This window comes from Acipenser ruthenus, chromosome 3, assembly GCF_902713425.1.
Source record: "Acipenser ruthenus chromosome 3, fAciRut3.2 maternal haplotype, whole genome shotgun sequence".
Lineage (NCBI taxonomy): Eukaryota > Metazoa > Chordata > Actinopteri > Acipenseriformes > Acipenseridae > Acipenser > Acipenser ruthenus.
The window spans coordinates 18362898-18388461 of NC_081191.1; the positions used below are offsets into that span (position 1 = coordinate 18362898).

At 37.3% G+C, this 25564-nt stretch overlaps 1 protein-coding gene across 8 annotated transcripts in view; it reads left to right on the forward strand.

The window, feature by feature from the left end:
- LOC117394346 (oxidation resistance protein 1-like) overlaps window positions 1-25564 on the forward strand; it is a 155481-nt gene that overhangs the window by 108674 nt on the left and 21243 nt on the right. For 4 of the 8 annotated variants that reach the window (XM_059012690.1, XM_059012693.1, XM_059012692.1 and 1 more), the window contains 7 exons: window positions 6615-6722; window positions 7211-7324; window positions 12180-12332; window positions 12774-12958; window positions 15751-16517; window positions 19900-19992; window positions 21129-21297. In XM_059012690.1, coding sequence (XP_058868673.1) covers window positions 6615-6722; window positions 7211-7324; window positions 12180-12332; window positions 12774-12958; window positions 15751-16517; window positions 19900-19992; window positions 21129-21297 — 1589 coding nt within the window. The remainder of the gene's footprint in view (window positions 1-6614; window positions 6723-7210; window positions 7325-12179; window positions 12333-12773; window positions 12959-15750; window positions 16518-19899; window positions 19993-21128; window positions 21298-25564) is intronic. The other 4 variants (XM_059012694.1, XM_059012695.1, XM_059012697.1 and 1 more) reach the window with 2 other exon arrangements.

Genomic DNA, 25564 nt, shown 5'->3' on the forward strand with positions numbered 1-25564 from the left:
CAGTTCCATAAACATAATACTGCTTTAAATTGCTGGTTGATTTAATGTTTTTAGTTGATAAGTTACAGGAGCTTTTCAGACTTTTTCTGGCTGCTAATTTAAATTGCCTTGCAGAGCATTGTTTCTAAAGAAAAAAAAAAAAAAAAAAAAAAATAGATTTTAGTTCTATATTAATATATGCAATATACGTTGAGTCAAAATTTCAGTTTTATATGAAAACACAACTTAAACCCCAGAAAGAAATGCTTTAATACAGCTGGCTGTTATTTATTTATTTTTTTGTTTAAGTGTGGTTGTTATTGAAGTGCATTCATCTACAGTGTTTGCCAAATGACCTTCCAACAGTGTTATCATTTCTATTGATTTGCTGTCTGTGGAGAGAAGCTCCAATTACCAAACATTAACTGAAAATGGAGCCTGTCTCCGTCTGTGATATATTCTTGAAATGACCCTCATTTCCAGCTGCAGTCAGGTTTTTTTCACACTCCGTGATTACGATGGGAGTCTAATGTGAAGCTTCCTTTTCGGACATGTGTTACAAGCAGGGAGCATTGTTTTGACATAAAGTGTCCACATATATAATTTGGACAGCAAAGTGATTCAGCTTGATTTAATAATGTGCCGTGGCATCTGGTTCTCTGGTATTCTCTCTAAATGAAATTATACAGTATAAATATGGAGAGCACATGTAAAGTGCATCAAAACTGTATCTTCTGAGTTCAACACATACTCCCCATTAAGCAGGTTTTGCTAAATATCTTTCCAACAAATGTCATAAAAAAAGCCTCCATAAAGCAAATGTTGTCCACCTGTTTTCTGTTATGTGGACTGTAATAAGTGAGCACCAAAATAGTGAGGTTTTTTTTGTATTCTAGAAATGTTTATTAAACTTAAATTTGTCTCTTGCTTTTTCAGTGATCACATAAGTTGCTCTTTTTTTAGAAACAGTGTTGCATCCACAACCTCTGCACTTTCGTAACTGTGTTACCGGCTGCTGAAAATATCCTCTCTGCAAGATGTCACCAGTTTACATAATATTTCCCTTGCAAGTTGGTATTTTAATAGAAATCCCACACATCTGACTGAGATATAGCCTTTCTTTGAAAATGAATTGATTTGGAGTTAAGAATCATACATCTTTTAGCAGACACAGTTTGTATTCTTGCTCTTATTGTATTACTTGTATTGTAACACTTGAAATGTATTTGCTTACGATTGTAAGTCGCCCTGGATAAGGGCGTCTGCTAAGAAATAAATACAGTGAAACTATTCTGATGGTCACATTGCTGAGTAAGGAGGGGCAACTGTAAAACAAAGCATCTATTAATATGACATAATTACAAAAAAAAAAAAATTCTAATTTAACACAGTAATATAACATATCTATTGTGTGCTATGAGGGAATCTTAATTGAAACATTTAACAACAAATTACATTCAATCATCCTCAGGAGATAAAAATATATATCTACCTGCTAGAATGTTTCTTTTATTATTCTAAAATCTTACAAAGTCTTTGTAAACACCCTTTTTAATACAATGCACGTTTAATTGATGGTACATTCTTATGATGCGTGATTAGCATAGCCCCCCACCCATTGATGCAGCACTTAGAAGTTTGTTTTAAACCCATGTCATAATAAATAAGTTCAGGGTCAAGTGGATTTTTTTTTTTTCTAGAAAAATAACACTACTATCCTAGTGTTCTTATTAATTAAATTAATCTTGCTGGTAAAATAACTGCTTGGAAAAAGGTCAAACTGCCTCCTTTAAGCAAGGTCTAACCAGTTCTTGACCTGAGCATTTTTGTAACTACAATTATCTCCAGCAGGCGATGCCAGTGTACCCGTCCATACTTGGCTATAATATAAGAATCTCTCCTCCAGTTGTGATGAAACTGAGAACTTTCCTAAACTCAAGTTCTTCATGGTATCAAAATGCAACATTTGCTACTGTGTCTTGAAATGATTCCACATGCTGACCTACAGATGGTGACAGTATCTTACTATTTTATATACAGTACACTGACACCTTGAGGTCTATTCAGTGGATCTACAAAAACTGTGGCAGATACTATATTGCAGTAATTTAAATCATTAAAATAGGATTGTTTATCAGAACCTCAATACATAAAGAGCCCTGCTGTATCACAATCGAAACAGAGACAGTATTTAGGACTGCCACTGTATTGCTATATCCTAGTGTTATTATTGTCTTTATATCCTGTCTAACTAACCTTCAATGTAGTTCTGTCAAAGCATTATTCAAGATATGCGTTTAACCTTTTGAAATCGGAGCAAATATGTTATTGTCATACTTGCTTTCAAAAAGTCACATTTTTTATTCATAAGAACGTATGTTAAGTTCCCAGCCTTATCATGCTGAGACTGAATATTGGTTACTTTTGACTGCAGTATGTGTTGAGTGTACCAATAATGAGACTGTATTGCACAGCCAAAAAATGGTAAAAAAACAACATTATTTTGTTTACCTTCTTGTTGAAGAACAAATATACAGGTAGCAAATGTGTACGTAATTGCTTGGAATTTGATGTGTTTCTGCCTTTTTTAAAACAAATAGGCTAAAACAACTTTAGGCAGAATACTAACACTTTGCACAGGTTTAATTAGTTTACTTACATTTCTTAATTTCATTGGTTTTTCCATAACATTTCAGTAAATTTCCTAGTATGTGTAACTGTCAAGCTGATATCTAAGGAGGCTGTGTGGTCCAGTGGTTAAAGAAAAGGGCTTGTAACCAGGAGGTCCCCGGTTCAAATCCTACCTCAGCCACTGACTCATTGTGTGACCCTGAGCAAGTCACTTAACCTCCTTGTGCTCCGTCTTTCGGGTGAGACGTAGTTGTAAGTGACTTTGCAGCTGATGCATAGTTCACACACCCTAGTCTCTGTAAGTCGCCTTGGATAAAGGCGTCTGCTAAATAAACAAATAATATCTGCGGAAGTGCATGATACAGGGCTGGCATTAAGGCTCTTGGCTTATTTGGTATTTGAATAGAACAATCTTTCGAGAAAACAATGATGCAAACTAATAGTTACTTTATCTCAGCTAAATAATTCAGTGAAAATAAATATAATATTTGTGGAAATAATAAAAGAATAGAACAGAAGTTGGCATATTGGTTTAATGTTTTTGCAAGAATCCGGATATCTCGGATAAATTACAGCCTGTTGAAGTAATAATTTTGTATAATCAAGCACCCTTCCTGACAGGGTCGGTACTGTCTTAACAGCTGCAGTTTACAAGCTAGTATGCACAGGATGGCACATAACTGCTTTAGCCTCAAAGAGAGATTTCTCTTTTCAATAGAGTGTTTAAATATCAAATAAATGCTGAATTTGTCCAGGCAATCGCATGTCTCGTATGAGGAACAACTTTTTTTATTATTATTCAGTAGTTTTTGTATATGGTATATAAATTGGGTTTCACACCCCAGGAGATTCTGTAATTTTTTTGTTTACAATAATAATAAAAAAAACAAAAAGCTTAACACTCAACAACACGTTTTGTTTATATATACTGTATATATACAGTACTGTGCAAAAGTTTTAGGCAGGTGTGAAAAAATGCTGTAAAGTAAGAATGCTTTCAAAAATAGACATGTTAATAGATTATATTTGTCAATTAACTAAATGCAAAGTGAGTGAACAGAAGAAAAATCTAAATCAAATCCATATTTAGTAGTTATACTGCATCAGCAAGGTCTCTCCCAGGCAGAAATTTCAAGGCAGACAGGGGTTTCCAGATGTGCTGTCCAAGCTCTTTTGAAGAAGCACAAAGAAACGGGCAACGTTGAGGACCGTAGACGCAGTGGTCGGCCAAGGAAACTTACTGCAGCAGATGAAAGACACATCATGCTTACTTCCCTTCGCAATTGGAAGATGTCCAGCAGTGCCATCAGCTCAGAATTGGCAGAAAACAGTGGGACCCTGGTACAACCATGTACTGTCCGGAGAAGTCTGGTCAGAAGTGGCCTTCATGGAAGACTTGCGGCCAAAAAGCCATACATCCGACATGGAAACAAGGCCAAGCGACTCAACTATGCACGAAAACACAGGAACTGGGGTGCAGAAAAATGGCAGCAGGTGCTCTGGACTGATGAGTCAAAATTTGAAATATTTGGCTGTAGCAGAAGGCAGTTTGTTCGCCGAAGGGCTGGAGAGCGGTACACAAATGAGTGTCTGCAGGCAGCTGTGAAGCATGGTGGAGGTTCCTTGCAAGTTTGGGGCTGCATTTCTGCAAATGGAGTTGGGGATTTGGTCAGAATTAATGGTCTCCTCAATGCTGAGAAGTACAGGCAGATACTTATCCATCATGCAATACCATCAGGGAGGCATCGGATTGGCCCCAAATTTATTCTGCAGCATGACAACGACCCCAAACATACATCGAAAGTCCTTAAGAACTATCTTCAGCGTAAAGAAGAACAAGGAGTCCTGGAAGTGATGGTATGGCCCCCACAGAGCCCTGATCTCAACATCATCGAGTCTGTCTGGGATTACATGAAGAGAGAGAAGCAACTGAGGCTGCCTAAATCCACAGAAGAACTGTGGTTAGTTCTCCAAGATGTTTGGGCCAACCTCCCTGCCGAGTTCCTTCAAAAACTGTGTGCAAGTGTACCTAGAAGAATTGATGCTGTTCTGAAGGCAAAGGGTGGTCACACCAAATATTGATTTGATGTAGATTTTTCTTCTGTTCACTCACTTTGCATTTTGTTAATTGATAAATATAAACTATTAACATGTCTATTTTTGAAAGCATTCTTACTTTACAGCATTTTTTCACACCTGCCTAAAACTTTTGCACAGTACTGTAGATTAAGTATATGGCAAGTTTACTTTTAACGAAATTCTTCATACAACAATATGAGGTAGAATACTTAGTTACTTCATCGTTTCACTAAAAGTTAATTCACATGCAAAGTGTGCAAACTAAATAAGTAATAGTTTAATTCTATGCGAATGTGTTACAATTAATTAATTTAGTTCCATGAAGGGAAAATGCAACTGGAATTATACTCAGTGGTTCCTTGAAGCTTAGACTTTTGGTCCACTGGTTTGGAAACGCAATCTGTTGAAGTGTCCAGTACAAAATGCTCTCCTCTCGGCAACCAAGTCTTCAATCCCACAGTGGATCAAACTCTGCAACAAAGCTTTCAATTCTCGATAGAATCAACAAACAGATGCAACAAAGTCTTCAGTCCTTGGTATAGGATCCACAACAGCGCCTGTCCGCTCTGTCCTCTTCGCTGAATATTTTAGCTACACAGGTAGCAGAACACAGTTTCTTTTGGATACTGTGATTTTAGGTGTACAGCAGACCCAGACTGGTTTGTCTGATAACAGTCGCTGTATATTTTACAGCAGTCTTCCAGCCGGGCCTCAGTCTCGTTGCTTGTGGGCGTTGACTCGCTTGCAGCTTGAGTTCCGTCTTGGGTCCGTTTTTCGGCAGAGTCCCGGAGTTGCAGCTTCGCTTAGCAGAGTGACAGTACCTTGTTTAGCATTCGATGTGGAGCGCTTAGTTTTGCTTGGATATTTATAGTCTTTTCACTCTGCTGAGTAGCCACTTTCAGGAGATCATTTGTGTATCTTGCCTTTTTAACTCATGAATCTTTGAGATTTGTCTTTGGTATGCTTCCTTTCTTCCAAAGGCTTGTTGTTGCATTTGGGACTTGTTGACATTTATACTTTGTCTTCCTTGCACCAAACTGCTTGTGTTTGCAGTTTTAGTGTCTTTTCATTGTCCTTTTAGCCTCACCTAGTCCAGATGACCCAGTCTGGTCATCTTCAGTTGAGTATTCCTGCCAGGAACCAAGGGGCCCTTTTCCTAAGACAGAGCAGTTTGCTCTTTTCCTAAGACACAGCAGTTTCATTAATTAGTCAAGATATATCATTAATACACGTTCAGGTATTAATATCATATTCAGGGAATATGTCCCACAGACTACAGCAGACAGGGAATTAAGACTTCTAATTGACTTGCAGAAATTGTTTAAGATAACTGGCAGTTTTGAAACGCCCTGCTGTATAGATGCATGGTAATTGTTTTAATTAGATTGATGCAAAACCATGTTAATTGTTTAAGAATATTCATTTGTCACGTTTTTTCCACCTGTTTTGTGTATGAAAATTGTTTAGGCTTGTGCAAGGATTTTTAATTGACTTAGCTAGTTCTAAGTTGGCGCTTTCATTATGGGGTCCAGTGGTCCTCTCATTCTCCCCTTTCACAGGAAAATAAAATATATTTTTTTCCTGGTATTGGAACATATGGAGTCAAAATTACTTCCTCCAATGTCTATGATGTTTAGAGCTTCTTGTTTATGGCCTATGGCTTATTTTACCAGTGTTTTGGTTTTTTCTTGTTATTTAATTATTATTATTTTTTTACTGTATTCATATATTGTGTTTATTGTCTTTGTATGCGTTTGATAAAAATCATGGCACTTACTCATTACATCCTTACGTCCTTCATTGTCAGGTTTTAGAAAGCTGTGATTTTTTTTTTTTTCCTCCTTTGACTTAGCTAGACAATGTTGTTCAATTTTGAGATTATATAACTTCCAAGGATAGGAAACTGATTTTTTGTGTGTGTGTAGGTGGAATCGAGGGACTCCTTGAACAACATTGCTCTGAAGTTTGACACCACACCCAATGAGCTAGTCCAACTGAACAAACTTTTCTCCAGGGCAGTTGTTGCTGGTCAGGTAAAGTTAATATATGAAGTCACAGAAAAAATGTTGTTTTCTGCATTGTATGCCTTAGTTTACCTACCTACAGTAGTAATATGAGCAGATTTTTCAGCATATATTATTATTGGTTATTTTTTTCCATTTAATGTAAATGGTTCATTGCTTCTAATGAATTCTAGTAGGATACTAAAATTAGATAACAGAAGTGTTACACATACATTTTTTAAATAAATGCATCTTAAAGATTTAGATAACAAAAGGAAGCAAACAGTAGTTCATTTGTTTCAGATTCTATAAACTTCATAGACTAGAACTTAGACAAGTACATACAAATAGGATGTATCTATATTTGCATTATAAATGGAACATTAATAAGAATCTTAACAGATTTTGTGCTTTTTTGGTTGTTTTACTAAAATGATTTTTTGTTGCATTCAAAAGCATGAACACATTTACTAATGCTACTTATTTGGAGGTAATGAATCCTGTTTTTTTTTTTGCAGATTCTTTACGTTCCTGATCCAGAATACATTTCCAGTGTTGAGAGTTCACCATCTCTGAGTCCCATCAGCCCTTTGTCACCAACTTCTTCTGAAGCAGAATTAGAAAAAGTTACGGTATGGGCCCAATTATAAAATAACACTTAAAAGAAGGCCTCCCATTCGAAATGCAGGAGAATGGAGAGGGACACTTAGCAGAAGAGTTATAGAAAGTATGCATTTATTGCATTTAACTTGTAGCCACTGTTGTGTAAATAATAATTTCGTTATTCTTTATACTCAAAAGAACAAGTGTTAGGAAAAAATATCCCCAGCAGGAGACCAGTTAATGTATAGTCAACTCAGCATTGCACTACCATTTGCCTGCCAGTTGCTGGGTATTTTGTTTCTGGACAACCATAAAATAAATTCATTACTCCCTCGTCATATGGCTTGCAAATGCGAAATGGTAAAGTTCCTTTTATACAGGGAAGTAGAGTACAATACAATTTAATGAGTTTCAAATCATGGTATTTTGTTATAATTTGAACATGCAATGAGTAAGTCAAGCAAGCCAACAGCCATTTTAAATAGAAATGAAAGGGGAACAAAAACATAAATATAGGGTCTCTAGAAACTCTGGCATTATATGGATCAGTAATGACATTAAATTAAAGCTAAATGTAATGTCCCATACTTGGCATACACAATCTGAGTTCCAATGTTTAAATGCTCGGAGAAAAAACTGTTGAAATTGTATAGAGTTTTTACAAGCAGCAGATGTTCTATATTAGTGCAAATTACAGAAAGGTTTAACACCAGACAAGACATTGTGGCGAGCACTACGTGGACCTGGCCACTATTTTGGCCTATTAGATTGAGATATCAAGACAAGAACCAGTGCACACACAAACAAAGGGTCCTAATAATCGCATAAATATTTCTTAAACTTGTTTACCTTGCAGAGGAGGCAAGGGAGGCAGTGTCTCCTCAATTTCAAAGTGAAAAAAATAATACAAAATATATCAAACAAAATACAATTATTGTTTAAAATGTAAGAAAAAATTACATTTGAACCTGACCCTTAGTCAACGTTCCTGTATTAACAGTTCTGGCTGCTGAGATGAGCCCAGAGAGGTTTTTTTTTTCTCAACAGGAGACAAGACTGTTATAAACTCCTATAAGTCCTAGCAGTAGCAGATGACGTGATCTGAGAACAGGTTTTAATTGGAGGAGCCTAGAGAGTTGTTTTCCTCAGAGGAGGCAAGCCTCTGTTTAAAAACTCCTATCCTATTGGCAGATGACGTACTGGCTTTTTCATTTTGATTTGCCGTATTTTTAAGTGTAGTTCATCAATTGGACAGCAAATACTAAACAACACAGTTGGTCCAAATGTATTTTATTGTCCACCAAAACCAGCCAATCAATACTTTGAACCGGCGAAAGTAACCAATCCTGTAAGTGCAACTGCCAAGTCAGCCTATCACAGCCTGTCGGCTCGACTGGAGCTCAGACAGCATCTTTCAACAACAACAAACCGAGACACGGACAGTTCAGTAATATTGCTACATTCAGATATTTAGAACTGTTCAGATAAACTAGAAGCCGTTCTAATTAGTATACAAGTTTGTTTAATAAAGTTTTAAAGTTTTTTCTCTAATGTGCATGATCCTTTATGAACATTTTCGGGACAAGTTTCCTGAACCTTTTCTCAGTGTACCTGACAAATCATTATAAGCTCAAGGTAAATGTAGGTTTCAAAATGGTGGTGGCGGTGGTGTTGTGTTTTTTTTTTTTTTTAAATAATGAGAAGTATCATTTTCTAATAGCGATAGTGCGCTCTTGATGAAGGCTCTACCGCGTGGTAGTTGACTTTTGTTAGTGCCCTTGCCATTGCCGGTCAACTGTCACACGGTAGAGCCTTCATCGGCGGCCACTATTTTGCATCATTAAACACAGCTGTTTTGTCATCGAATCAGACTCAGTTTACACAGAAAAACTTTGTATAAAAGGGACCAAAAATTGACATTTCAGTGGGTGGTATGAGAGAGTGATTGACTGACCGGGGGTGCAGCTAACCGCCTTGCTGGCCAAGTTTACTTTTCAGTAACTGCGGTAATTTGCTCACATGGACAAAGCATGGCTCCTTTTTTGCATGGCAGATGGATGAAACAACGTGTTTGTAGTGGAGCCATATGGATTAAACCCATATGGAATCTGAAAGGTCTATAAGTGTAATAAAAGTAGAAAAGATGGTGACAACAATTACTTTCACTATGTAGAGGTTAACTGATGTTATTTTTAATTGAGACCCTAAAAACTTGTGGAGATTTAGCAGATACTGGAAATATCTGAGGAATTCCATGTGATTAATTACAATTTAATAAAACCTCAAAATTTGTTCATCACTAGCAAATCGTTCCCTTGTTTGCCCCTTTTTTAACACAATCATTGAGTTCCAATCAATAATAATCTGACAATATATAACCTGTCACGATCAAACCACCTATTGCTATTATTTGTCTTACCTTTCTTTTATCCTTTTGATATAAAATCCTTTGAATTCATATCCTGATTTTCACTTTGCTCATTTCCATAGAAACACATTAGTCTCCCAATGTGGGCTACATCTCTGTTTATAAATCATCATTGATGTCAACGATTGATACTAAGTTCTCTAGATCAGGGCAAATTAAGGAAATACAGCTTGTCTTGTGAAATAAACACAGTTTTAACAGACTTTTAACAGAATTTAATACCCTGTGACAAAAAAAAAACATGTCCTTACTCTTTATAACTATTCTTTGAAATTCTGTAAGGCAAATTTTGAGGGTAATATTTTACAGTTTGTATTGTATGTATTGCCACTCCTGTACAGAAATTTCCACCATCATTATTACCACACTTGTAATTCCCTGAAGACAAAGCCAGTTATTTGTCAGAATCTGATATTTGTGTTTGCATTGTAATATTTGGCTGCATTTTGGATTTTTTTACATAATAGGAAAATGAGCCATTTATTTTCTGAATGCCTTCTGTTCTCATGGACTTCTCATACACGAGTGGTGCTGCTTATTCAAGCCCCTCATTACCATGTGGTTGCATTTCCTGTTGTGCTGTTCTAAATTTAAAAGCTATTGACAAGCGAGATGGAAGAGGCAATTTTAATCACCTGCATGGGTCTCATTTAATATGAAACAACAGAAACCAGGTTAAAACTGACTCAATGCATCCTAATAGGTGTTTTTTTTTTTTTTACATTCTCTAGACTTTTATTATATATATATATATATATATATATATATATATATATATATATATATATATATATATATATATATATATATATATATATATATGGCAACAGGCCCCTAGACTGGAAAAAATAAATCCTGATATTAATTATGTTCATACGTTTCATATTATAATAGATTTATATTATATTTCATATTGTTTTTCGTATTTACGCTGTAAAGTGGAGAGTAGGCTGGAGAGTTTCACACCAATACCAGAAGAATTTAAACAAAGGTTTAAGAGGAAGAAAATGAAAATACAAGAAACACTTTTAAGAAGGCAGACTTTAGACAGATATTAGTCCAATCCAGAAAATGTAAAGAAATGTATACCACTTTAAGTAGCAGTCAGCAAGCACTGTGTAACTGACAGTGTACAGTTGTTACTGCACCGTGTCTGAACTGTTTAGCACTACTGTCCTTGTTTTATAATGTGCCGTGGTTGGTTTAATTGGTGTTTATGTATGAAATCAACTAAGTTTAGGTTCTCAAATGGAATACTAATTTATGTACAGGTCAAGTTTTAACTTGACAGATTACTGTACGTTTCTAAGAAGACTGCATTATTATTATTATTATTATTTATTTCTTAGCAGACGCCCTTATCCAGGGCGACTTACAATTGTTACAAGATATCACATTATACATTATAAGACTGCATTGTTATCTATCGGATCAACATGTGACTGTCACAAGACACCTTCTGATGCCTGTGCTAAATGGTCTACTCAAACAAAACATGAACTGTATTGACAAGTGACTTTTAAACAGGGATTCATGTTGGTTGTAATTTTAAATATGACTGCATATTTGCATACTAAAATAAACCAGCCCATATGTTAAATGTTATAAATAACATTTTAACTCTTTCAGCAGTACAAAATAACTCCACTGCAGATTTAGTGTAGTCTTGCATTCAACACCTGATTTAGAAAAAAACCTTATTTAACTTTTTTTTTTCTGATCCGCACACTGCAAGTGAGTGTCTTAACCACTGTACAAAGAAACTACTGTAATAGGGGTCAGTATCACATACAGTAACACTGCCTGTTACACTTTTAAATGTAGTTAAAGCAGCTACAGTACTTCAGTATTACAGCATTTATTGCTGTGTTTAGTGCAGGTATCGTGGTAACAACCTGTATCACAATATTTATCATCCTCATACTTCTTAATTATGATCTATTATAAAAGCCCTAAAGTTTAGTGCACTAATTCAGTATTTTTGAGAGCTGTCTAACTTGTGGTTGTTGCAGTCATTTTATGTAGTCAGGCCTCCAGATATACAAATTGTGTACAGCCTTTAGGATTTTTAAATCTGATACTTACTTTTGTTAAAATTGTTCATTTTTTCAACAAGTACACGCACAACTAATTTGCAACCAAAAAGTTAATCTTACTATATTTTACACACATTGTATGTTGGGGACATCTTCTGAAAGTCATCACAGAGCAACCAGTAATGAAGTCCATATTTGTTAGTGCTGGTGCTGCATTTTTGTCTTCCTTTGAGTGGTAGGCCTAGAACTCTCCAGATAATGCACCTATTGCAAAAGTTTGCTCCCTGACAGGGCTCATTTCTGGTGTCCGAAGTCAACCTTACAATAAAATGTATTTAATTTAGTTGTTTTCATGTTCCCTTTTGTTTTATTCATACTAATAATACATCTTCCTCCTCCTCCTCTTGCCCTTGTGTCAAGGTTTCTGATGGTGTCCCGCGAAAGGAAGCCACGTCTTTTCCGGCACACGTCTGCACCCGCCCTGCCAGAGTGGTGTCATCCACCTCTGAGGAGGAGGAGGCACTTACAGAGAAGTTCCTGAAAATTAACTGTAAATACATCACAGATGGCAAGGTATTTCCCATTGATTACACCAATATATTAGAAAGGCTAATCATTAAAGTATTTCAACACAATACAGCCATTGTGACTTTTGATGTTAATATTTAAAAGAAAGACATTAGAAGAAGCCTAAAATAATATCAAATCAAAGTACCAGCACAGTGTCTGGATATAGTTGTTTTTTGAGGTCTGTGTAAATTTCATCAAAATGACAGACACAGTTTATCACAGCATGTGCTGATTGTGTACTGAGAGTATAATGTAGGATAACAATTCCACTATTGTAAAATATTTAATACTCTGACTGATTTTTTAAATTTTAATTTTAAGGACAGTGCTTTATGGGACCTGAGCTTTTCATATTGTCTCAAAATGATGAGCTAGCCTTCATAATAGATGTTGTATCAATATATTGTTGACGGTTGTACCTTTTTGGTTGTGGTTTTATTTAAGGGGACAGTCAGTGGGGTGCTACTGGTGACTCCCAACAACATCATGTTTGATCCACATAAGACTGATCCCCTGGTCCAGGAACACGGCTGCGAGGAGTATGGCATCATGTGTCCCATTGAGGAGGTCATGACAGCTACCATGTACAAGGACATAGTCGACACCGAAATCAAAGAATCATTGCCTCCGTAAGACTTTTTTGTTTTTTAAATACACTAACCTCCAAGGTATTGGTACATATGAGGTCTTAGGTGGTATGTTTATTTGCAGTTAAACATTTCTTCTTGTTCTCAAACGATCCCCAGCTGGTATGCATATCCCTGGCAAGAGGCATATATGTTCTCATGCCTTGCATTTTTTAGAAAGAACCCCTGATCAAATTGGGATAGACACTGGGAAAGGACATTCTTTAGTGCAGGTTATTAAGAAAGGGGATATACTGTATGGATGTGAATGTTTGAATGTAAAACTTGCTGTTTATGTGTAGGCCTACTCATGGGGATCTATCTTTTTGTAAGGGGTGTGTATGTAACTGACATGCTTGTTTTTCTCCTTTTCTCAAATTAGGGTGGTCAACATAATATTAGATTTCAACAAACAAAATCCAAAATAGATTATTATTTTTTTACCTAACTTAAAATTATTTTACCAAGTTTAAACATATCTGAAATCAAAATGCCCCCAAAAAATTAGTTTCAATCCTGTAAAATTTAGTTTTTACACACCAAATTCAGCTACATTTTCTACCAGGTGGCCATCTTATACTCCTTTCACACAGACGAGTTATGACGACTCAGAACCGGCACTGATGCAGCATTTTGGTCTGAGTGAATTGCCTATACAGTCACAGAGCCGTCATATTTTATGCCACCTCGTGAGGTGCTTCAGAGACAGCACTGAAACGTCTTAACTCCTGTGTGAAAGGCTGTGCCAGCACTGAAGCACTATAATGGGTGTGTATTGAAAGTCAGCATCCCACATGACTGTATACCGGACGAGTTGGATATTTTTGTTGTCGGTTGTACACAATTTAATTTTTTTCAAATACAATGTCTGATCTAGAACGAGATACTAATTGGAGACCGGAAGAAGTTAAGGAATTGTTAACTTTACAATAGTGGCAGCTAGTTCAGCACTTTGAACTGTGCAGTAGAATTTGGGGGCACAGACCCTGCGCAAATCCAATTAATGTGATCGGGGGACTTCTTGATAATGCAGAGGAAACTCAGACAATCCTACAACTTTTAATACACTGCAGTTGGAATCGGACGGCTGAATGAAAATAATATTAATAATGCAACCCCAATTAAATATATATACATATATATTATTAATAGAGAGGACAAAGCGAGCACAGGGACATTTACAGTACACTACAGCTCTCCAGCGGCATTCATTAAAAGCTAAAAAAAATGATATATATAAGTATATAACATTCCTTTTTTATTTTGTTTCCGTTGCCATGAAAATGATCTGTTGACTGACAGGTTTGACAGTTGTACTCACAAAGTATTATACCGCCATAAATTGCGCAATTTCGTGCTGTGTGAATGGGCATTTTAAATACTTTTTTTAACATCTCTGAGACGACTCAGTAGTGGCATTTGTGTGTGAAAGTGGTATTGGATTTGAGTTTTGCCCTCTACTGACCTTGAGCCTTCATAGCTAAAAATATATATATATATAGGGTAGATGGTGGTTTTAAATTGAAAGGCCAACATTTTAAGTGCACAAGGCAGCCTCTCAAAATCACATCTTTCACTGATGGCTTTGCACGGGCAAGTCTGTACTGCAGATAAATGCGTATGTGTCACTTTTAAAGGCATGGGTTTTGTATATCTAAACACAATTATGAAAGTCTTACATGAAATGTAATGTATTAGTCTAAGAAAACAGTATTATGCCTGTGCTGCAGTAATTTGTATAATATAGTTTTGAGGTTAAAAAGCCGCTGTGTCAGAGGCAGCACTGGGTGAAGTTCGCCCCATCCTCCCTACATCATCGTTGTAAAATGACGCGCATGCACATGTTCTACCCCAATAGCTAAAAACGCAAGCATGATAAGCTTTTTGTTTAAATTACGATGCATTATAGACACCTTCAACAGCAAATAGTGTCTTATGTCGACCCTGATTGGTTTAGATTTTGTAATCTGAGTAAAGGAAGGAAATGTGTTTTTTTTTTTTTTTTTTTTTTTTAAATCCCTATGTATGTCGTCCATACAAGAGCCTACACTGGCAGAAAGCTTAGACCTCCTACTTTTCATTTATTATACATCCATTTCTTTTCATTGATGTTAACTTCATTGTCACCTCTTTTGAGGTCCCAAATTGGCCTCTTTCCTACTCAACCAGAGCCAATTGCTACTTCTTACTACCTCCTCGGATAGCCTTCAGTATACGTGGCAATTCCTGTCCACTGAATCCAGTATCGCTGAGAAGCCAGGTCATGGAGTGCACAACAGTTCCCAGACAACCCACCTCTACTGGATTAACCCGGACTTTGCACCCCTGCTTTTCCACCTCAATGGCTAACTCATCATACCAGAGTTTCTTCCTCACGTATGCCTCATTCACGGAATCCTCTCTGCCAGGAGAACAAGGCGTGCTGAGACTGACCACAGGACAATGTCAGGTCGAAGGGTAGTTGTCGCAGTCTTGGGTGGGAAAATCAGGTGCTGGTCAACATCTGCCTGCATTATCTAATCTCCAGCAGCCTCCAAATGTCCCAGGCGGATCTTCCTTCTACTAATCTTTCTTGTTGGTTGATCTCCTGGGAATGTTGTTCTGTGTGTGTGAGCTGTTGTAATATGTACTGTAATGGGGTTTAGTGTTTTTATATCATGCTGACATCCTCACCCTAAAAGTCTTATAAACTTAACAGCAATGGTTTTGAGCATGCCAATAGCTTGCATTTGAGGAAAATTATAACACACAGTAACCACTTCTTGTGTATCTTTTTTCTTTTTCTTTCTTTACAGAGATTTAGAATATTTAATTTCTGGAAGAGAACCATGTCATGTAAAAAGAATATCACGGAGCAACACTGATGAAATGGAGTTAAAGCTTCAGGAGACAGCGAATGACAGTACCAGTACTGCACCAAGAAGCACAGAGGAGTCTTTGTCTGAAGATGTCTTTACGGAGTCGGAACTCTCCCCTATTCGGGAGGAGCTTGTTTCTTCTGACGAACTCAGGCAAGACAAATCATCCGGGGCCTCTTCAGAATCCGTACAAACCATAAACCAGACTGGTGCAGAATGCTGCCTCGCATATGAGGCAGGAGATTCTACAAAATCAACTGCTGAAGAAGTATCTGCCAATGACAGTGGCTTTCTGAGTCACACAACGGAAGTGGAAAGATCAGAACTGGAATTGAAACAGGAGGAAAACCTGTCCCAGAGCCAAACTATAGACCGATCTCCAGCGGGATCAAAAAGGCACGGTGTGGGGCATAAAACAGGCACATCGACTAGCAAAGAGCAAGATTCCGCCTGTGAGGATGATGCAGCAACAGAATGCAAAGTGTCAGACTCTCAGTGTTCTAAGAACAAAGAGGAGGCAGAAAAGGGCAAGTTTATCAGGGAGCGCACCCGGGATTCTGAGACTGAGGTGGAGGAGCTCAGAAAACTCTGGAAGAGTCACACTATGCAACAAACCAAGGAGCAAAGGGATAATGTACAGCAGACTCACATAGAAGTCAAGCATAGGCCAGGGGAAGCCGTAGAAGGACAAGGGCCAGGAGAAGGTACCCCCCTTCTTTTTATAAATATATAAATTGACTTTATAATGCTTTTTAAATGTGTTTTTTTTTTTTTTTTTTTTACAGCTGATCCCAATTAGCACAAATGTAGTATTGCAAACTGTTACATTTGGTAAGGTAGTCTGTTGCTAATCAGGAACTATGAAACTAGATCATGTTTTTCTAATACTGCAAATTAAACACAGGTTCTTCTTGAAATCATAACATACATCTTAATGTTGTTTGAAAGTCTTTAAGTAACCTTATTTAAAGCTTTGTAAACAGGGCCCAAAAATACAGTGGAGTTGTGTGCACGAAACTCCAAATCCTTTTTGTATAATACATAACAAGCTTATTCTAAATCACTGTTGCGGAATCAAGAAATAATGCAGTTAACACTTTCAGTTTTTAAGCTAAACTTTTTCAAGTTATTATACGGCTGCAATCATTTTAATTAATTAATCTGTTAATTGCAGGCCTTTTGGAATCACAAACATTCCCCTCTGACCCATTGTTACTTAAGGATTAATGCTAGATAATTGACCACGGCAACAGTTAGGGGTTCTGACCTACAGACAGTGACTGCTGCAGAGGATATTAATGTTTTGTGTTTTTAGGTCATATTTTGGCCTGGGTCTGCTAGGATATTTTAGTCTGCTTGAAATGTATGTTGCCGTTTTAAAGTAAGTGTCAAGATTTGTAAAGTCCTTTTAGATTTTAAAGCTACTCATATTTCAGACTTGCGACCACCAAGATCATTTTGGATTTCTCATGTGGCATAGCATTATATTTGGGTATTCTATTAGGTGTTCCATATTTCAGCTATAAATCAAGTCTTTATAAACTACAAGGGGCATTAGTAGATAAACAGAGTACATCTTGAGACCTTTTTGAGCTTTTAATGTCCATACATGTTCAAAGTTTCACTTGCTAGCAGAGCTTCTGTGGAGCCATATTTTAGAAATATTGTTATTATTTATTTCTTAGCAGACACCCTTATCCAGGGCGAATTACAGTTCTTACAAAATATCACAGTACAACATATTACAGAATATCACATTACAGATAAGAGCAGTTATAAAGTACAGTAAAATCAGTAGAAAATAAGATCAATTTCTAATAAGAACAACATAAGGAATACAGTAAATAAATATATTTAAGAGCGAGTTTGACTAAGAGCAGTTAAACATATAGTAAAAATGTTTGCTTATACAAGTCCATTAAGAGCATGTAGTAAGTATGGTAGATGGATAAGAACCATTTCAAATTAGAACAATTACAAAAAGCGTGCATACGGATACCTATAAGAGTAAAGAGTACAAGATACAAGAAATAGGTCGTTCCACCACTGAGGGGCAAGGGTGGAGAAGGAGCGGGCTCTGAAAGTGCGGCGGGGGGGCGGACGACAGATAAATCTGCCGGTGGTGCAGGAGTGGAGGGGGTGTAGGGAGAAATGATAGTCTGGAGATAGAAGGGAGCAGAAAGCGAGCAGCGATAGGGAGCCAGTGGAGGGAGCGGAGCAGTGGTGTAGCGTGCGAGAAACGAGGAAGGGACTTGAAATGATTGTATGAATTCTTTACCAAATACAGTAGTCTCTGGCTAAGAGAGCACCCGTCGGGAAGCAAGCAAAGTGTTCTTATTGCCGAAGTGTTCTCTAAGATGGAGTTAGCCACCAGAAGTTGCGCGACAGTTTCAAAAATGGCAAATGAAAAAGAGCTCTGTGTGATATGTGAGATTTAATATGTTTTAAAAACAAAGGATCAACACCGCAGCTCTCGAGTCTCTATTTAAAAGTTTTAAACAGGAAAAAGTAAACAAACCAGATTATGCGCGCGCACGCACGCATAATCTCTATGGCAGGCCATCTGGGTCAAAATTGCGTTGTGCTGCTTTAGAGCGAGTCAGAATCTCATGCGACAGAAAAAAGGCAAGCACATCATTCTGAAATACCTCGCTTAAACTGTGCCCAACTTGCTGGAAATGTTGTGAAGTGATTTTTATATAGATTTTATATATTATATATTTTTTGTTGGGACTTTCTATTATGTGGAATGTAATAAACGAGAACCAAAATGGTGAGTTTTTTCCCCTTTATTTTACAACGCCAGTGTTTAAAATTAAAATTTCAGTTTTCGTTTTGCTTGTTCAGCTACAAAAAGACACAAGTAAACTTCATGTTACTTTATGAAAACATGTCTATGGCCACTGTTTACTGAGAAGAAACAGCTATGACAAGGAATGAAAAAAAAAGTAAAAAATAAATAAAATGCGGTGTCAACTTCTTGTACTATTTATTTCAGGAATAAACAAAACAAAGTAATTTGAACTGCTATTTGTCATCCTTTGTTTTGTAGTTAATTCACTGGGGTGAAGTAAGGCCAATACAACGTATGCTTTACTCCTGGGATATTTTTCTACTGTAACGTGTTACATATTGTAATATCTTGCTGTAAAATAAAGGCACACACACACAGGGGCCACCCCCCCCTGCCCCTGCTGCTATGCTGTCTCTAACTGCATTCTGAGTAATATAATGGCTTTCATTACTTTTTGAAAACCAAACAAATATCCAAACGAATATTTAAATTGTGTGAATATCCGAACATGAAAATCCTTTGTCCGTCCCAGCACTAATATTTAGCATGGGCTTGGTGCTCACATTGCTGGCAGATTTTTTATATTTCAAAAAACTAAAATGGCTGACCTAGAAATACCTTTCTGTATTGCCATAGAGAACAGTCTTCTTAAGAGATGGATACAAATAGAAGTGTGTCAAACAGTATGCAATACTGTAGAGACTGCACATAGTTTAGCTTATCATAATTTACATAGAACCCACATCTGTTCCTTCAGTCATGTGCTATCTAGATGGATGTAAACCTACACAATTCCATTAGTGAGTACATAAAGTGTACCATTATTATTAATAAAGTGTGCAATATTTACAGCAGAAATTCTGTACTTTTTTTAGGTAGCTGAATATTTTCCTTTTCACAGTTGAAAGATCAATTGGTTTTTCTGCAAGCACCAACTACACTGATTTACTTAATTTTAAAAATATACATTTGTTTTACTAATAGTCAAATAGCAGTTCCATGTGGATAAGATTTTGGCTTTCTGCCAGTGGAATAATGTTATCAGAGCTAGACAATACAATCTGCTTAGGGTGCAAGTACTTCTAGTCAAGTTAATGTATATAAAAAGCATTCTTGCATGATACGAACTGTATACTTTATTGAATTGTTTAGTATTTACAACCAATGCACATGTTACTGTTGCTGTCTACTGCACTGTGCATGCCTCTGCTATTCTTTTTTATTATCTTTTTTTCAACATAATCGTCCTTGATCTTAATATTTTTATTCCTGTGGGCTGGATATTCTCCCAGTAGGTCAAGCAGCTGAGCACATTCCACTAAATATTACGAGCAGGAACTTGGGATCAACTGGGACAGCCTATCAGATAAACGCCATATCCCCTGGTGCGTGTGTTCAAAGAGAATCTCCCCGTACAACCATGCATCTGCTGGTTTTCTGTTTTCCAGCTAGCATGATAGTAATTGCTATTTGTTGTAACACTGCTGTGTTGTGTATTTCTTATATACTGTATAGTCTTGAAGGCTTACTCCTCCTAGTTTGAACAATAGGCTTAAAAGACCACTTAACACATCTGTAAATAACTCATGTGTTAACTTTGGACCTGGTCCAACATCGCAATTTTCCCTTTCCGGTCCAATGTCGGACCCTGTCCGACATCATCAAAAAGACGCAAAAAACAGGTCTCTAGTCGTTTTTTCTCCGGAAAAAGCCGAGAAAACCATTCAATGCCAGAGAGAGACCGATAGGAGCCGAAAAATAAAAAAAGAGGGCGTATATCATGAATACTGATAGACCCGACACCACATAGATAACATTGACATAAACAAACAAGATAGCTGCTTCCGCATCCAGCGCTCCGAGAATATCACAGACATTTGCAGAACTTTTTGAGATGTTATAGTAATAAAATAACGACTTGGATTGCATTATTGAGGAGTTTGGGGATAAAACGAGTGATCAAGAGATGATTTATCGGTATATATTAATATTACGAGTTATTTGAAAAATACAGCGAACGAGGGGTGGGGCCGTGCTGGAGATGCAGTACTGAGTGTCCTGTTGATATGCAGTCCTTTTAAACCTGTTATACTGTAAAAAAAATACTTTTAAACAGTGCGTCTAAAATAAACTGTGCGCGTGAAAATAAATTGGACCTGACTCGCCTGACGTGCGCTGAATAAATGGACCGCAGAGGGTTAAAGCTTTGTTAATGGGGCCAAAATTCAAGTCATATTTGAAGTTAGTTTGAACCTGAATAGGCCTTATGTACTGATTAAGAGCTTATTCTTTACTTAACCTCATTCATTTTGTTATGGGAATATTACACCTGTAAGGTGTGTTCTTATTACTTGATACATATTTCCTAAAGTCATATGATTGTACTGTAGCTGATATTAAAGCTGTATTTTTAAAAAACGTACCTTTCTTATAATGGTTCAACCATTTACAATGGGTGCCATTTGAATGAAAAGCACATTTCATAAAGTGAAGTGTAAAACGTGTTTCCTGTATCCCACAGGGACTGCTGTCTACAAAGAGAAGAGAAGACATAGATCCCACAAGTTCTTATGTCTTCGAGTTGGGAAGCCTATGAGGAAGACTTTTGTATCTCAGGCAAGTGCATCCATGCAGCAGTATGCACAACGGGACAGAAAGCATGAATACTGGTTCGCTGTTCCACAGGAAAGGTATGAAGGCAATGGATATTATACTGTATTATATTTTTTACCAAGCACTTATTATTACTGTCAAAGAAAGCTATTTAACATGAATATGTCAACTTGGCAGTGCTTTTGGCCCGATTTTTGTTTTTGTTACGGTATTGTTTCAAACAGACACTTTTTTTTGTATTGGTCTTGACACATTACAGTCACGAAGAAAGTGTTAAGTAAACTTTCCAGTTGAGATAATGTGTTTTGATAATTTTGAAATATACAGGGATTTATATACAATACAGTATTTGCCCCCTGTCTGATTTTCTGCATATTTGCACATTTTCCACATTTGGTATTTGGTCAGATTTTTTTGTGGGTTGTAGTAGTATATAGAGGGAGTCTGAGGGAAAAAATGACACCAAAGTTTGGTGCTTCTTTCATTTGTTTGGTGTGCAAGGTAATCAAACATGCAATCTTCAGATGTGAAAAAGTTGTTATTGCCCCCCCTAGTTAACTCAACCCAATTAAAGGGATAATTAGGGTCAGCTGTTTGAGTACTTTGGTTAACAACCAGGCCTGATTTGGGCCAGCCCTGGCCAATATAAATCTGACTAACTTTGGCCCTTACCATCAGAGTGAAGTTGTCAGCACACAGGTTCTAGAGGCACATCATGCCACGAACAAAAGAAATTCCTGAAGACCTCCGGAAAAAAGTTATTGATGCCTATCAGTCTGGAAAGGGTTACAAAGCCTTTTCTAAGGCTCTGAGGCTCCACCGAACCACAGTCAGAGCCATATTGTCCAAATGGAGAAAGTTTGGGACAGTAGTGAATCTTCCCAGGAGTGGCTGTCCTGCCAAAATCTCTCCAAGAGCAAGGCATAAAATCGTCCAGGAAGTCACAAAGAACATCCAGGGATCTGCAGGCCTCTCTCGCCTCGGCTAAGGTCAGTGTTCATGACTTCACCATCAGAATGACACGGGGCAAAAATGGGATTCATGGCAGAGTAGCAAGGCGGAAATCATTGCTCACTAAGAAGAACATAAATGCTAGTCTCAAGTTTGCCAAAAAGCACCTGGATGATCCTCAAGAGTTCTGGAACAATGTTCTATGGACAGATGAGTCAAAAGTGGAACTTTTTGGCTGACATGGGCCCTGTTATGTCTGGCGAAAACCAAACACTGCATTCCACAGTAAGAACCTCATACCAACGGTCAAGCATGATGGTGGTAGTGTCATGGTTTGGGGATGCTTTGCTGCATCAGGACCTGGACGCCTTGCCATCATTGAAGGAACCATGAACTCTGCTCTGTATCAGAGAATTCTACAGGAGACTGTCAGGCCATCCGTCCGTGAGCTGAAGCTGAAGCGCAGTTGGGTCATGCAGCAAGACAATGATCCGAAACACACAAGCAAGTCTACATCAGAATGGTTGAAGAACAAGAAATTTAAAGTTTTGGAATGGCCTAGTCAAAGTCCAGACCTAAACCCCATTGAGATGTTGTGGCAGGACCTGAAACAAGCAGTTCATGCTCGAAAACCCACAAATGTCACTGAGTTGAAGCAGTTCTTCATGGAGGAGTGGGCCAAAATTCCTCCACTGCGCTGTGAGACTAATCAACAACTACAGGAAGCGTTTGGTTGTAGTTATTGCTGCTAAAGGTGGCGTAACCAGTTATTGAGTCTAAGGGGGCGATTACTTTTTCACACAGGGGCATTGGGTGTTGCATAACTTTCTTTTTTTTTTTTTAATTTAGTAGTTGCCAATTTATTTTTATTATTTTCTCCCAATTTGTAATCGCCAATTATTTTATTATACTGAGCTCACCGCTACCACCCCTGCGCTGACTCGGGAGGGCGAAGACGAGCACACGCTGTCCTCGGACTCTGTGAAGCAAGAAATATTAAACAAATAGAAACTTTAGATGCTGTCTATAAGTTAACTATAATAATGATGTTGCACTATTTTGATAGATATTGTTACTGTATAAATAAATTCAAGCTGTACGATTAACATATCAAATAGGTTACGAAATAGTTAAAAATTATTTTAATAAAACATAGCAGTTCCCAAATGGTTCAACTTGTATTGGCACATTGCAGTAACGTAAACATTTATTTACTAAAGAATATTGTTCAATCTGACAGTTTTTTACTTGGACTACCACTGAAAGTCATAAAGCCCTTGAGCAGACATCTACAGGTGTAATTGCAATACATTGTTAATATCACTTCTTAGTATGCTTTAAGGCTGTCTGTTCAAATGAACAATGCATACCAAAGTAATTTGATAATGTCTGCCATAACAATAAGGTCATACTTTTTGTGATCCCATGTACTTATCAAATGTTGTCCATCATTTTTGCAGCAAAAGCTATCTGCTAAAATCCAGTCCATGGTCAGATCTTCCACAGTTGTTTTCCAATTGCTTGCATGCATCTAGGGCTGGGACGATAATGTTTTTTTTTTTTTTTTTACTATCAATGCATCGTTTTCATAAAGACCCGATGCATCGTTTTTCATAACCCAAAAGAAACATGTAAATAATAAGTACATATATTTTAATCCGATCTAATCACAAAAAGTAAACGTTTCTCCAGTTGAACTTAAAACTACACATTTCTAATTATTTATGTTTAGTCACACTGTCAGCGAGGTTCCCCACAAAAAGTTAATAAAACATAAAAAATATTACTGTCTGACCTTAAGATGTCTTGACAGCAACTGGATTAGAGGGAGAAAAAAATAAAACTCTAACATGGAACACAAGATTAACTATTTACAAGTCCAACGTAACAAAGTCTGTGCTCTCTCCAGAGCTTATTTTCTGTTTTTATTCAGAAATATTATGGCATCCACATTCTCTGGTTTCAAAGAAGAACGGAGTTTGTTCACAAGCATCCCTGCTTTACTGAACACACGCTCGCTCGGGACCGATGTTGCAGGGATACTTAACATGCTCTTTGCCAAGGCTGCTAGGTTGGGAAAGCGTGTCTGGTTATTTTTCCACCAAATCAGGGCATCTTCGCTGATGTTTAATGGAGTTTTAGAAGCATAAATAGTCATCTCTTGTTGGATTAAGGTTTCCTTGGAAATAGTGTGTGTTTGTTGCCATCCACGAAGTAACAATGCCATTGCTTGTTTGGTCTTAGTTTTCTTTTTAACAGGTAAGTCCTCTTTGCTGCACTCACTTGTACATGCAAGATTTCCGTCATATTCGAGGTTGTCCTCCACCAGCCTCACTAGTTTGGAAGACAGTGCTTCAGACACATATAGGAAATCCAGATGGCGAAATCGTGGGGTCAAGAAATGACACAAAACGCAGTGGCATAACCTCATTACTTGGGTCATTCAGCTGATGTAAACAAAATCGCTGAGACAAATTACGCACTAGCTTATCTCTCAAACTGTTTAACTGGAATTAGCAAATCAGTTGATTAAAGAAGACGGTGTTTCCTCTTCATCAGGAACTTCAGTCAGTCTGTGTTTTATCCCTGTTGCAAGTGGGTACAAAGAACTAGCCGTAATGTTCTTCTCTGCACTCAAAAGTACTGTAGCGCCAGTTTGAATGTTTGTAGTAGTATCTCAGACATTAGCTTCATGAGATCTAAAGTAGTTGAGTCAGACTTTTTGGTCAAATCTGGGTTTGACAAAACAGCAATAACTGGCCATTTTAATTCAAGGCGGCTTTCAAACATACAATAAACTGTGTCCTGTATTAACTTGAGTGGTGCTTTTTCTGTGTTCAGCATTTCTGTTTGTTTCCTATTTAAAGCACTTGTTGCCATATCACTCTTTTTAAAATGTGCAACCAGTCTCCTTGCTGCTGCCACTAACGTATGGACTTGTCGTACATCCTCCAAGCTTTTCTGAATGCAGATTCATATTGTGCCCTACACAGCTCACACTTGCCACGCTACCAAAAAGTAACACAGCACGCTCGCTTGCAGAAAGCAAAGACATTGCTCTGCACTAGAGAGTGACACAGGAATTAAACTTCAGTCCTGTCCCATCCTGTCCTGTCAAAAATGTTCCTGTCCCATCCCATCCCGTCCCATCCCATCCCATCCCATCCCATGAAAGAGTAATCATTTCCAATCTTGTCCTGTCCAAATTATTCCCGTCCCGTCCCGTCCACTTTTTTTTTTTAAATTCCCATCCCATCCTGTCCTGTCAAAAAAAATCCCGTCCCATCCCATCCCATGATAAACAGACATCAACTATTATTTGGAGGTACAGATATTTTATATCCATGTATAAAATAAGGGTTTATAGGGTTTTGCATTAAACACTACTGGTAT